This window comes from Cricetulus griseus, chromosome 6, assembly GCF_003668045.3.
Source record: "Cricetulus griseus strain 17A/GY chromosome 6, alternate assembly CriGri-PICRH-1.0, whole genome shotgun sequence".
NCBI lineage: Eukaryota > Metazoa > Chordata > Mammalia > Rodentia > Cricetidae > Cricetulus > Cricetulus griseus.
In genome coordinates, this window is record NC_048599.1 from 91,042,690 (window position 1) to 91,057,804 (window position 15,115).

General features: G+C 38.3%; 1 protein-coding gene across 9 annotated transcripts in view; it reads left to right on the forward strand.

The window, feature by feature from the left end:
- Positions 1 to 15,115, forward strand: part of Tfpi (tissue factor pathway inhibitor) — a 76,363-nt gene that overhangs the window by 33,662 nt on the left and 27,586 nt on the right. For 5 of the 9 annotated variants that reach the window (XM_035446185.1, XM_027422696.2, XM_035446186.1 and 2 more), the window contains 2 exons: positions 731 to 875; positions 13,525 to 13,647. In XM_035446185.1, coding sequence (XP_035302076.1) covers positions 13,527 to 13,647 — 121 coding nt within the window. In that variant the 5' untranslated portion in view covers positions 731 to 875; positions 13,525 to 13,526. Of the gene's footprint in view, positions 1 to 730; positions 876 to 11,298; positions 11,365 to 13,524; positions 13,648 to 15,115 lie in introns of all 9 variants that reach the window. The other 4 variants (XM_027422702.2, XM_027422700.2, XM_027422701.2 and 1 more) reach the window with 2 other exon arrangements.

Genomic DNA, 15,115 nt, shown 5'->3' on the forward strand with positions numbered 1-15,115 from the left:
CCACACAAGACAACCGCAGTCTTCAGCCACCAGACACAGAAGGTCTAAGAGGTTTTCCCGTGGAGGAAGGACTTGGAAAAACTACCTTGGCGAGGCAGAGTAGGGCAGTCAACACAACAGCTTCCATAGTTTAGGCGGGGCCTTGGCAGGATATGTGTGTGTGTGTGTGTGTGTGTGTGTGTGCGCGTGCGTGCGTGCGTGCGTGCGTGCGTGTGTGTGTGTGTGTGTGTGCGTGTGTATGGTGTGTGTGGTTATGGGACAATTCTTTACCACACTTGATGCAAGATCTAGGGGGAGTCCGTTGCTGCCCATTTTCTCTCCCATTTCCAGAAACTGGTATTTTTGTCTGCCAGGGTGAGTGATGAGAAGTTAAACTTACTGGTAGGCAGAGATTGGGAGGCTAAGTAATAAAGGTGACCAGTTTCTTTCTCAGCCTCCTAATTTGAGACAAACGCCTCAAGCAGAGAATTCCTGCTGACAAACTGGCTCAACAAGTTCAAGGCCTGTTGAGGACGTGTCATACATATTTTTTGGACCAATCAACCAACCATGCTATCTGTCTTCAAACTGACCAACCCTGAGTGGGGGAGGAAGGCTATTCAGAGCCTTTAAAACCCCAAGCCTCCAGTAGAGACTGGGTTGTTTAGCTTCCCAGCGGTGCTTGGGAGTTCTCTGCTGTTATCTGTTGCACTTCAGATTTTTTTCTGCCTCTTATTTCTTTAACTGACAGGAAAACTGAACGGAATCAAGACCCCTAGGCCATATTATTTCTAGACTGAGTCGTTTTGGGGGCTTGCCTCCGGATTTCTTCTGAAGACAGTGTAACTTTGAAACCTCATCCCTGGCTCTGTTTTGAGGACCATAGACTCACCAAGGTAAGAAATCCAGGAGGGGGATGTGCGCTGGTCAGTCCAGTTGGCCCAACTACAAGTCATCAGCTTCTGTTACACAGTAATGCCTCTAGGCAGAGATGCTCATTTAGGAGCCACACAGAAACACGGACCAGACCTCTGCATTGGCGTTCCTGGCCCCCAGTAAGGGCATTCTCAGAAGAGCTGGTGTAGAGTACCTTCCTAACCTCACTGGTTACTATCTCTTGTTCTCATCACAACCTCAGCTAGAGAAGACAGGCTACATGCAATGGTACACCTCGAATCCTAGCTCTTGAGAGACAGAACTGCTGCAAGGTGACAGCAGCCTGGTGTGTAGTGAGCCGAGCCAGCGGTAAGAAGTGATGCTGTGGCTCAGATAGTACCTCTCCCCGCCCTGGTTTCTAAGTTTCCTTTATTTATAAAATATGCCAGAATATTTCAGGTATTTACAAGTTCTTTCATCCCAATAACCTTACCTTCATTTAAGTTGTTAATCTTTTTAACAATCTCAGTTTGCCCACGCTGTTTTGTTGTAACATTAGACTACTCTCCTTTTCTGCTTGCTATTATTATCCCATTACCATGAGGTTATTTCTATCTTTTCTTTTTTTGTGGGTGGATGGCTTGAGACAGATTTTCTTTTCGTAGCCCTGGCTGTCCTTGAACTTACTCTGTAGTCCAGGCTGGCTGAAAACTCAGAGATCCGCCTGCCTCTGCCTCTTGAGTATTGGGACTAAAGGTGTACGCTACCACTGCCTGGGCCATTTTTACTTTTTATGTTATCAATAAGAAGTTAGAGCCACACAGTCTAAATATTTTAGCATCTTTATTTCAAGAGGAACCTTCTTTGTTTTATAAAACCATTTGTGTCAACTACTTTTGTACCTAAAAGAAAAAAAAAGTATATTTTAATCAGTGAAATGGTCACAATTTCAAATATGGATCTATGTCATCAGGGAATTTTATGTTGAGCAATTCTCCAGAAAATTACAATTTCCTGTAACCAGAGCCAAATCCAAAGGAAGTTTTACTGTTGGATTGGTCAGTCTTTCAGTAAATAGATGACTCAGAATCAGGAACTACCTTGGGAGGGGTGTGTGTGTGTGTGTGTGTGTGTGTGTGTGTGTGTGTGTGTTTGTGTGTTTTCATTTCTGTTTTGTTTTAAATCACTCCATGTTCTAATATTCATTCTTCAGGTTCAAAATGATTTGCTTCATTGCTCCCCATATTTAATTTTTGGTCTGGGGAACCTTTAAACATATGGTCAACTTAAGGAGTTAGTCTTTTCTTCTGCCTTTGCATAAGTCCAGTGATTAAACTAGATTGCAATGTTTATACAAGTACCTTTTACCCACTGTGCTCAAAACACAGTTAAAGAAAAGATGATTCTCTCTGGGCTTTGTGAGCTACACAGTATTAATTGTCTCATTACCTTAAATATCTTCCAACTAAAATGTTTTTAAAAAATGGTTAATAGCTTGCTCATGAAAGCACAAACAGCAGTTGTCAGGTTATATTTTGTTCTCAAAAGGAAACAACCATAGTAGATACAAGCTTAAATTAATGAGGCTTGTTATTAGCCTCTAGTAACCAAAACACAGAGGTGGGTATTTTAACACTAGCTACCTCAGCATGAATTCAGGCTCTTTCCATAACATTCCTATCATTCACAAAAAAAAAAAAAAAAAAAAAAATCAACGTGCTTAGCGCCATCCTTCTTGACATCTTATGACAGTTGTTGAGTCATGGGTGTGACATCTGTAGAACAAGTTAAAGGTGACTATGAGTGGTTCTTCCTATATCATGCACTTAGATGAAGGGTCATTTTTAAAAAGCACCCTATCTTCATCCCAACAAGATAAAACACATACCCACAGATCCTCCCCAGACCAGTGGGTCTCAACCTGTGGGTAGAGACCCCTTGGGGATTGCATATCAGATTTTTCCATGATGATTTGTAACAGTAGCAAAAATACATTGATGAAATAGCAATGAAATAATTTTATGGTTGGGGGTCACCATAACATGAGGAGCTGTATTAAAGGGTCACAGCATTTAGATAGGTTGAGAACCACTGCCCTAGACAGAGATTATTATGTACTGACATCTAAATCAACACAAATCACCATGATGAGCATAGATTGAAGAGTTGTTATTTAGGTAGGCACAGGCTATCCTCTGTGAGCTGACCTATGATCATATTGATTGTGAAGAGTGCCAATTAACTACTACTTCAATAACCAACAAAGGTGACCCAATTAACATTTAGGAATCTTAAGAAAAATGGTAAAACTATGTACATATTCTCACAAAACTTACGTATCTTCTCTTATCAAATTATGTATCTCTCCTTGCACGTTGTTCCTTCCCTCCCCACCACATGATCTTCAAATACACATTTTGTTGTGAATATGAAGCGCTTTCAAAATTAGTGTTCTCTTGCTTATTTCCCAAATAATCTTCTATTTTTTGTCATTACCAATCAACTTCATGGGAGATAACATTTAGTTAACAAAAGTGTCACTATATTTAATAATTTTTACAATCTTGAAAATCTATATTGCTCAATTGTACAATGTTATTTTCTTTGCTAAAACAAATATGAATGTATATTTAGCCATTTTTGTAGCATTTAGTTCATAAGTATAACTTTGGTATTTTAACGAATTACAGGCGTTTCTGAAAAATAAACATTCGTGCATAGGAAAAGGCATGACTTATTGATTATGTTGTAAACCATCTATGTGTTTTCTCTTACTCAACACTTTCCAAAGTCCTGTCTATTTTGTCTTTAATCTCAATTCAGTTGATAAAATACAGCTGTGAGACTAACTCAAATGCCTAATGAGAAGGATTAATGAAATTTAATGTAAATATTACCATGGATTGATTGGTTGGGTTCATAACAGCTCAGAAATCATGTAATGAGGAGTTGTTAATACCTTATTTTATGAAGAGAAAATATCAGACCTTTACAGTTTTAAAAGTTCACTACTTGCCATTTTGAAAAGTCAACACATTCTCTTTCCCTCCCTGTTCTTTTTCTAGAGACAAAATGGAAACACATTTTGTTTTTGTGGTTTCATACAAGTATACAATGTATTTTATCAAATCCATTCCCCACTCCCTCTCCTACAGCCCTTCCCATAAGTCACTGAGTCTAATTAGGGTTGTCAGTATGCACATGGATGTAGGTTTATCCACTAGAGGTTGGGCATCCTACTTCTGTGGGTTTGGGGTCGTTCAGAGATTTACAAGTCTGACTCAAGTTTTGGTTTTGTAAATTAAAGGTTTTATAGTAAAAAGAGATTGGCCAGGACCAAACTAAAAAGAGTTCTCTAGGTAAGGTACCAACTAAGGATTATAAGGATTATAAAAGCAAAACCCATGAAGTTATAATTTTGGGGAGCCAAATTAACTCATATCCTGTCTGGGTGCAGGCAAGGCTTGATTTTATAACAGATGTCTTAACAAATGCCTCAGGTATCCAAGCAAGCAAGGGTTTCTTTTTCTTTTCCTTTTTCTTTTTCTTTTTTCTTATTTCCAAGATAAGGTTTCTCTGTGGCTTTGGCAGCTGTCCTGGAACTAACTCTTATAGACCAGGCTGGTCTTGAACTCACAGAGATCTGCCTGCCTCTGCCTCCTGAATGCTGGTACTAAAGGCGTGCGCCACCACTGCCCAGCTGCAAGCAAGGGTTTCAAAGAAAAAAAAAAAAGCAGAACTTAACAATTAGTCTGTTTCATCTTGTGACCCATTACCTTGTAGGAATAGCTGAGGCAGTGAAATATTTTGCAATAATCAGCATTTTTTTAAGAGTAGCCCAACTGCACCAGGAAGTGGTCCATCTTGGGTCAGCTGATGGTACATTCAAGGTAGGAGCAACTTTCTCATGGCTTACACAAGCTAAAAACAATGTTGTGTTTTTTTTTTTTACAAGCCTAGCACAATAAATTTATCCTCTTAACATAATATTCACCATTACACTACCAATGAGCCATACTCATCAAAAGAGACTTTTCCCATCTCTAGCAACCATCAAGTAACAATTCGTTTCAAGTAGAGGTGGGGCCTCATGAGTTCCTTCCTTACCCATGCTAGAATTTTGACTGGCTTGATCTTGTACGGTTCTTATGCAGGCAACTACAGTTACTCTGAGTTTTTGAGTGTAAAGGTCTTGTCAAGTCCAGAAGACACTATTTTTTGGCAGTCTTCCTCTATCTCTGGCTCCTATAATCTTTCCACACCATCTTCTTTAGTTTTGCCTTAGCATGGGGGCACGTTGTGATATAGATGAGTACTCCTCAGCCAATTATTTTCTGCATTTTATCAGTTGTGACTCTTTCTAATAACAGCATAAGAAGCTGCTCTGGTGGGGTTGGTGGTGAAAGTTGCACTAATCTATGTTTGTAAGGATAAGCATGTAGAAGGTAGTTTGATATTGTGTCTATTTAGCAAAACAATAGTAGTGGGATCTCCCCAGAGGCTATGTTAGCTATGTGTTCTCAGAAAGATTTATAGTGCCAGGCCTGAGTTTCCTCTTGTGGAGTGAGTCTTTAAAAATCCAATTAGAAAGCTGTTGGTTACCCCGTAACACTCGTGCCTCTTTTGCCAAATAGGGATATATTGCTGATCGTTATTGTATCTCACAATGCAGCTAAGTAAGACTGTTGATGACTTTCCTCCCTCAGCAGCATGTAAAAAGACTGAAGAGCTAGTTCAGTAGGTAAAACATTTGCTACAATAGCAAAGAGAAGTTTCAAATCTCATATGCCCATATAAAAGCTGTGGGAGGCAGATCAGGGAATCAGCAAGCTGGTAAGACAGACTAGCTAAACAGTGAGCTCTGGGTTTAATGAAGACCCTTCCTGGACCTTGAAGGTGGAGAGTGATTGAGGAAATACCCAACATTAACCTCAGGCTTCTACCCACATGCACTTGTAAGCCCCCACATGAGGACTCACATATATGAACACATATTTATACATGCATGAAAAATATGGCACTGGAGAGATGGCTCAGAGGTTAAGAGCTCTAGCTGCTCTTCCAGAGGTCCTGAGTTCAATTCCCAGCAACCACATGGTGGCTCACAGCCATCCGTAATGGATCTGGTGCCCTCTTCTAGTGTGCAGATATACATGGAAGCAGAATGTTATATACATAATAAATAAATAAAATCTTTAAAAAAATACATAGATATACACATGGAACTATTTTGTCTTCTGTGTTCAAACTACTCTCAGAAGGCAATATTTGAGGAGAAATTTGGCTATGAAGCAGTATTTCCACTGTGTTCATTAAGTCAGGACTGGATTCCAGGATACAGAGGTAATGAGACCCTGGCTGGCAGAATTCATCAAAAGTTCTTTTTTTTTAATTTTAGTTGAAAATATCTCTTTAGGATATGTGTATGTATACACTGAGAAGGCAGAGAAAAGGTAGGGGCAGGGAGATGGAGAGGGAAGATAATATGGGCAAATTAGAAAGGAACTATACTACTTTTTTTGGGAACTATACTATTTATACTTGTGATTTCTACATCTTAATAGTAATATGTTAAACTTTGGTCAGCCACGTCCCAAGTTTCATAATGTAGGAATTATCGAATTATCCGAACTTAGAAATCTGTAGTTATAGAAAAGGAATTTGTTTGAGAAAAATAGACTCTATTACTGATGCATCACCTGCTCCAGGCAACAGTGGCCCTCACTTCTGACACACATTCCTACTGTAGACTGACCTATGTTCTCCTCAGAGTTGTGTGTTGGAGCCTGGCCTCAAGTGTGACAATACTTGAGAAGACTTTTAAGAGGTAATTAAAATTAAGCAGAAAATTAAATTAAGTAAGGTTGTGTTCCTCATCCTATGGTGTTGATGGCCTTATGGTAAGATGAAGGTGCAGAGGTTTATCTCTCTCAGTTTCTCTGTGCATACACAGAGAAGATGCCAAGTGAAGACTTGAGAGAAGACAGTGGCCATTTGCAAGCCAGAGAGAGCCCTCTCCAGGAACCGAACTGACCAGCATTGTAGAGGATACAGCAGTCTACATTGTAAAACTTCCCTGCTGTTTAAGCTGCTCACTGTGGTATTCTATTATGACAGCCTTGGAGTACTGGGACAGCATATGTGGCTTTAACCATAAAATCCCTTTGTCTTTACCTGTGAAGATGCATTTCAAGCTATGTTGTCTAGTTTGAAATGACAGCAAAGGAAAGGCATCCTGAACTGGCCCAATTTCCATGTGTCACAGACTAAATCATCAAAGTTGCCTGTCTGTAGTTGTACTTTCTTGTCGGAATGGCCAGCCCACAGATAATGACATGGAGACTTATTATTAATTATGAAAGATTGGCCTTAGCTTAGGCTCGTCCCACTAGCTCTTATACCTTAAACTAACCCATATTTTTGTTATCTATGTTCCACCGCATAGCTTTTATCTCTTTCCCATTCTGTGTGTTGACTCATTCCATGTCTCCGTGGTGTCCCTCACGTACCTTGATTATTCTCTTCCTCTCTACCTGGAAGTCCTGCCTAGGTATTGGCCCTTCAGCATTTTATTACACTAATCACAATAATACCTCTTCACAGTGTACAAATATCTCACAACACCTATCTTAAGTATTGAAGATGCTGTGTTATGTTTTGTTATATACCCATCAATGTAAATTCCATCCATAACATTGTATATTCAAAGTTTTTTTTTTTTTTAAAGGACCTATAACCTGGTTTGGAATACAGTTCCTTTGGAAGATTATGACTGCCTTTTTCAAAGCTTTCCTTTTTAGATTTTTAATTGGCATGTTCACTAAAACAAAACTATTAATTTGCAAACATACCTATAAGAATATTTAAAATTTTCTACACTGTTACATTCAAGGAATTTTTTGACAATTCACTTCCTTATTTTGAACCAGGATTTGTTTTCTGTATAAAACAGTGATGAGATGAGATTATTTTTTTTTTTCTTAACATGAGTGCAAGATACAAATAAGAAAATCAAAGTGATGCTAAATGCTCAGTAGTGGAACCTGCTATTTGTGTCACCACTATTTTCATTTAATTGACAAACTATGGCTCTAGCACCTCAAAAAAGAGCATATGCAGGATTCCATCTAAACAAGCTTGACGTACAACACGGTTAAGCCAGACAATGCAAAAACTGATAATGGCTAGGCATTTAAAAGAGGCTCAAACTCAACAGCTTTTGCTCTTCCATTTTTCTCTTTAGTTGATTCTTTAATGTGTGAATTTACAGTTTCTGTTTCCACCAACCTTTAGAGAACAAAGGAAATATGATCCATGGCACATGTTCACGTCTCTCAAAGACATTGGCTTTGTCTGACTTAGTCTCATCTGTTTATTCAGGTTTTATTATTGTTTGGGTAAACTTCTACACCATTTCCACATGGAAGAGGCAAATTCCCAGACTTCACTTTTTCAGAACTGGGCTGAAACTTGATTTTCTATATATATGTGGTAGAATGATGGGAATTTTTTTCATTAATAAATATAATTGCTAGCAAAGCCTAGAGTTTAAATTAGAATAAAACATTTGAGCAATCTTCAGTGTTAAAAATGATAACAATAATCATAATTTAATAAATTTTACTTATAGGACTAGTATAGCAGAGAAAGTAGATTTTATCCTGTTGAAATAGATACTGCCTAAGCCTCTTTTGCAAGAGGCAGTTAAGCTAATGCTTCAAAAGAAATAAATATGAAGCTGGGTGGTTGTAGCGCATGCCTTTAATCCCAGCACTCGGGCGGCAGAGGCAGGGGGATCTCTGTGAGTTCAAGGCCAGCCTGGTCTACAAGAGCTAGTTCCAGGAAGCCTCCAAAGCCACGAGAAACCCTGTCTTGAAAAACAAACAAACAAACAAACAAACAAAAAATATGGATGTAAATAATGTATTTGTTAGTTCTGTATTTTCCTGTTAAAATTTGGTGCCTGTTGCATACATCTTAGTTCTTTTAAGAGTGCTGTTGCAAATGTGGTTCAGGATCCCTTCTGCTTCTATCCCTTCCTAGTCATCTAGGCATTTGATATTGGAAAGTAAATGATTTTTGCAAACCATCAGTTTAGTATGCCTGCTTAATTAATTGCACAGCATTATTGACACGATACAGTAGCCTAGCAGGTAGGAAATCTCCCTGGAAACATTACATAATTACAGAAATGTATACTGTTTTATAGTTATGTATCTTTATGCTTCTGATAGCATTTTTGAAATTAATATTTATATCTTATAACCAGAGTTCTGTTCTAGCTTAATTTAAATTTTATGTCATAAGTGAGCCTGGTGTTCACACTTTGCTTACAGCAATGACCCTGTGCACTAAGAATGTGACTCTCAGGGAAGTTAGCAAGGAGATAAATGAAGCTCTTTGGACTCCTTGGTCTGTGGTATGTGGTAAACGTGCGGCTTTTCAGCCATGCTCTCCCTTGGAGAACCACTCAAATATTTGCATTCCCACAGTATATTTTTTCAGGAAATACTCTTCCTGAGACTGCAAGTCTGGTTCACAGACTTCTTCCTGAGACTAAGCCATTCCTCCACTGGAGAATATGACTTGACAGTCCCATAAAAATACTTTTAACAACAATTCACTTCCAGCACTTATTATGAATGCTTTAGAATTTTCAGTTGAGAATACTACTTACATAAAGTTAGCTTTGAAACGTGGCAAAGACTGGTCAGGGAGCCTGTCTCCAACCACAGCAGCAGCAGCAACAGAAAACACAAACAAAACCCAAAACACCCTGAAAATATGGAAAAAAATGAAAGTTATGAGAATAGTTATATAACTTGATCCATACAGTGTAGGTTTTTTTTTTCCCCCAAGACAGGGTTTCTCTGTGTAGCTTTGGAGCCTATCCTGGCGCTCACTCTGGAGACCAGGCTGGCCTCAAACTCACAAAGATCTGCCTGCCTCTGCCTCCCGAGTGCTGGGATTAAAGGCATGTACATGCCACCATGTCTGGCTCATGTGCAAAATTAATACATGAGTTTTCTAGATAATTTACAGATGACAAAATACTGTGTGCACTGCAGAAATGTCAGACTAGACCAATGAATGTCTACTAGGTGTATTATGCCTTTTAATGAATAATGTATTAGAAAGATAGTAGTCTTCAAATCTTCCCTCCCAATTCCATGATGATCCCTTAGTCTTGTGGGAAGGGTCGTGATACAGCTATCTCATTTAGAGCTAAGTACTCTACAGCCTTTTGTTCTCTGTACCAGTTGTGGATGCCTGTATCAATCAGCAGCTATTGCAAAAAGAAGCTTCTCTGACGAGGACTGAGAGATGCTCTGATCTATGGGTACAGTGATAAGCCATTAGTAGTGGGCTTAATATTATGTCCATTTAGCAGGATAACAGTATCGAGTTCACCTCAAAGGCCTATGACTTTGCCAGGGGTTTTGACCCAGCTAACAGTACCAGGCAAACAGTTCTGTGTTGTGCTAAGCCAGCCAAAACCCCAGCATGGATGGGGGAAAGGCTTATGAAAATTCCATTAGCTGGTCACAAGTGCCATGTCAATTTATTTTCTTCTCATTTTGTCTTTTTGCTTTTGATTTCATTTCTAAGAGATTTTGCCCAATATAGGATCACAAAGATTTCATCATATTGTAAAGCATATTACACATTTTAGATCTTCCATTTAGTCCATTGACCTGTTTTTAGTGAAGTTTTGTGTATGATACAAGGGAAGGCTAGTCTCATTGTTTTGAAACATGCCTTTAGGTGAAAAGATATTTTCCACTGAAGAGTCTTGAAATCCTTGTCATTGTCAGTTGATTCCAGACATTGATCTGTTTAATGCTTATCAGTTCTCCTTGAATCCATATCGATGCCAAAATATATTAATTACTGTGGCTCTGAGTTGTTTTCAGTTTTTGTGTATGATTAGTTCACATTAAGTATATAAATGAATGGAATTTTCTGTGTCATTTTCATATACACATATGAGAAAATTTCTTCAGATCCACTGTCCTTAAAACTTTCTGACCTCTGAAGATCCCCCATGGAAGGCCTCACCCTCCCTGGGGAGCAGAAAGGGTTTGGGATAGGGGGCCAGTGGGGGGCAGGGGAAGAGGGGAGGGAGAGGGAACTGGGATTGACATGTAAAACATGCTGGTTTCTAATTTAAATAAAAAAAGGAAAAAGCAAAACAAAACAAAACAAAAAACAAAACAAAGCAAAAAATCTTTCTGATCTCTTCTTTCCTTGTTTATTAATCCTTCTGCTTTCAGACTACATTGTTCTTTTGTCTTCATTTGTTTGGCTTAGTTTACTTAACATGATGGCTTTCACTTGTATCCATTTTCTTGGGACTGACTTGATTTCATTCTTCTTTGTGGATGGATAAAACTCCATTATGCCTACGTGACATATTTTCTTTATCTGCTCATATGACAAAAGCACCCTCATACATCACAAAGTGGGAGTCTTCCAGCCTTGCTCTTTTGTGTGATTGCTTTAGCTATGGTAAGTAGCTAGAATCTCCACATGAATTTTAGGATTTCCCTGTCAATTTTGACAAAACAAAATCTTGCTGGGGATTGTGTACAAATTACATAAAATATGTAGATTACATCTAAGAATATTGTCATCTTAATAGTCAATCTTTTGTTCTGGGAAAGATGGTATATTTTTAACTAATTTAGATCTTGAATCTACATACATTTTTACTATATTAAATATACATCCCTATATAATAACTAAGACACCTGCATGTCTCCCTCTTCATTTAACTCTGCTGCCTGTAAAAATGAATGTAGATGGCAGGATGTAGATAATACAGAGGAATATGAACACTCAAAAGAATTTCAATCTCCTGTGTTTTCACAATTCCAGCACGCTGGAGGTAGAGGCAGGCTGATCTCTGTGGGTTTGAGGCCAACCTGATTTACAAATCGAGTTCCAGGCTAGCCTGGTTGTTACATAGAAAAACCCTATCTTGAAAAACCAAAAAAAAAAAAAAAAAAGAAAAAAGAAAAAAGAAAAAAGTCTCTGAAAGTGTTTGAAAAATAATTTAGAACCTAGAAGTTTAGTAGAAATATTTTTTGTAATATGTGCATATTAGACTCTCACATGGCACATGGTATGTTCCATGAGTTACAAATATCTAACATTGCTGCTGACTAAAATTCAAATATGTTCTAGTGTCATGTGTCATGTCTAGTTTCAATGTGTCATGAGAATCAAGTTATATAGTTTGTCACTGATTTTAATGATACCGAAAGTAAATCAGCATTATTACTTTACTATTAATGTATTTGAAGGCCATCCATGTATTTTTATTTATTTTTTCCTTCTTGCCAGTAACCTGATTTGGCACTTCCCAGACTCTAGAATTATGACAGAAATCTCTATACCTTAAAAATCAATGTAGTCTGGGGCTGGAGAGATGGCTCATCGGTTAAGAGCACTGGCTGCTCTTCCAGAGGACCTGGGTTCAATCCCCTGCACTCACATGGCAGCTCACAACTGTTTGTAACTCCAGTTCCTGGGGATCTGACATTCCCACATAGGCATACAGGCACGTAAAGCACCAAGGCACACAAAGTAAAAATGAGCCATTTTTAAAAATTACCTAGTTTTAGGCATTCTGATTTCATTTTGCTGTAGAAGTAAAAACTGTCAGAGGTTTGAAGGTGTAGCTGTAGAACATGCCTTTGCTCACGGCATCCCCTGATCACTGTTTCTGTTCACCTTTGAGTGCAAAGGGGAAATCTTTTTTTTTTTTTTTTTTTTTTTTTTTTTTTTTTTTTTTTTTTTAAAGCTACGTGTTTTTCAACGTCTTTTCCTCTTTAGATCTAGATCTTTAAATCAGTTTGAAACAGGAAATGTCTCTCTTCCTGCAGAAACTCATTTCCCTTAGGGTGCAAAAGTGTTGGCTCATCACTTGTCCTTAAACTGGGGAATGGTGAATTGAGGGGCTTAAGAAAGGGAGTGGCTGGCATGAAAGATACTTCTATTGTGAGCAGTTTCTGTGTGCTTATCTCACAGAAAACCTGGTTAGGAAATGGCTTAGAAAACAAATACCACAAGAAACAAGGAAGGGAATTGTGAAAATGCTTCCCTTCTGAAAGAGGGCAGAGTACAAAAAATTGAAGGTTGTCTTAAGAATGTTATCAAAAAATGAATGCTGGAAAAATTAAAGTTTGCAATTAGTTCAAACTAAGAAAGAAAAGTAGCTGAGTGGCACGGAAAGTGTGGCCAGTTTAGAAGGAAATCATGTTTTCATTAATTCATTTTAGGTTGCATTTAGAACACCACCCCATTATTGTCCTGTGTCCTCCCAACCTCTATTTAAATCTAGATTACACACGAGAGAGACTGTACCAATCAGTATTAACAAGCACTTATAAATCTCTCATCATTTCCTTTTGACCTTGTATTTTCAAGGCTAAAGGATGCCCTCCCGATGAACAGTGGTAATGTACACTGTATGGATGTGATTGTACCTGCCACTGTTTCAAGTACATGTTTTAAAGGGGAACTTCAGAATGTGTTGACAGCGGCACTCAAGGATGCACTAAATATGATACATTAAATTCACTTGCAAGTTTGCAAGATTCCTACTAGCTTACAGACACACCCACACTGACTTCTTATTAAGTGTGTTTGTGTTCTATATTTCAGAAATGACTTCTATAATGAGGAAGGAGCATGTCTTTTGGGCATTTGTATGTCTGTTGCTCAGCATTGTCCCGGAGCTTCTTAGTGCTCTGCCTGAGGAAGTTGATGGACATGCAAAAACCACAGGTAAAGTACTGCAAACTTGATCTTTGTTTGTTTGTTTGTTTGTTTGTTTTTGTTTGTCAAAACTCTCAATTTAGCATAAAATTATTATTTTTCATTATGCTAGAATTAAAATGTTTTTATTGTTTAAGTGTATGTGTGTTTTGCCTGTTTGTGTGACTGTGCAACACATGTGTGCAGTGTCCTCAGAAGCCAGAAATCAGCATCAGATCTCTTGGAACTGGAGATATAGACAGTTGTGAGCCACCATGGGTGTGCTGGGAATTGAACCCTCATCCTCTGGAAGAGCCTCAAGTACTCTAACTGCTGAGCCATTGTTCCAGGCCCCCTTAGAATTTTTTTTCAACGAAGTGGTATTATTTCCTTAAGCCAGTTCTTGTATTAAGTGGGTTAATTTTTAGACTATCCCAAATCAAGGCACTCCAGTAAGAGAGACTTTTGTTTGTATTTTGCTTTTTGGAGACAAGGTTTCTCTGTGTAGCCCAGGTTATTCTGGAACTCACTCTGTAGAGCAGACTGCCCTTGAACTCAAAGAGATCTACCTGCCTCTGCCTCCTGAGTGCTGGGGTTAAAGGCGTGTGCCACCACCTCCTGGCAAGAGAGATGTTTTGTGTAAGACAGTAATATCAGAACTAGCTTTAGAATATTGCAAGAAGGAAAAAGCAGAAGGAGAATTGATTTTAGCTTTGAGCTAGAAAAAGCATGAAAAGGAAAAAGAACTATGTACATCAGCTTCAGCCATCCTCTCTTTCTTACCAGTATTTTCAAAATAAGAATGAGATGAAACTCTTGTAAGAATCTAGTTGAGCTTGACATGAAAGGAAGTAGTGTGGAAGTGAGTTTCAACTCCATAAACTGTGTCAAAAATGAAAATACTAATAATTGAAGAAAAAAAAAACTTGAGCAGGCATCTTAGAGATTTATATAGTTTCCCCAAAGTAAGATTCTGTACAAAACTATTGATAGAACTCAAGTTATTGGTAATGGAAAATATTAACTTTATAGTCTCCACATTATTATATCTTAGTTCTGATATATATATTCTCATCTCTGGTGAATTGGTTCAGTGTATTCCCTTTTAACAAAGGTTGGGTAAATACATCTTCTGAGCCTGAAACTTAGTAGATGGGAGGGAATAATGATGGCTGAGAAGAAAACCTTAAATTCTCACAGCTTCTGGCGGGTTCCCACGACTGAAGTTGTGACCTTGCTAACCAAGGTTGACTTCACGCTCAGAGTAGGCAGGGGTCCCACACCTATGCACAGCTTGATTTTACTGTAGACTTCAAGTTCTTTTGATCAGTGAGTTGCACAGCCTTATCTAGGTTTGTTTTACTTCTGTTTAGTTTTTAATTAATGTTGCCATACCCAGAGACACACAGCATGTAGACTCTGGATAGTAAGTAACCTGCAGGCCCTAGATTCACAAACAATCTCCAGGAGAGTGGTATTCTAACAGTCAGGCCATCCC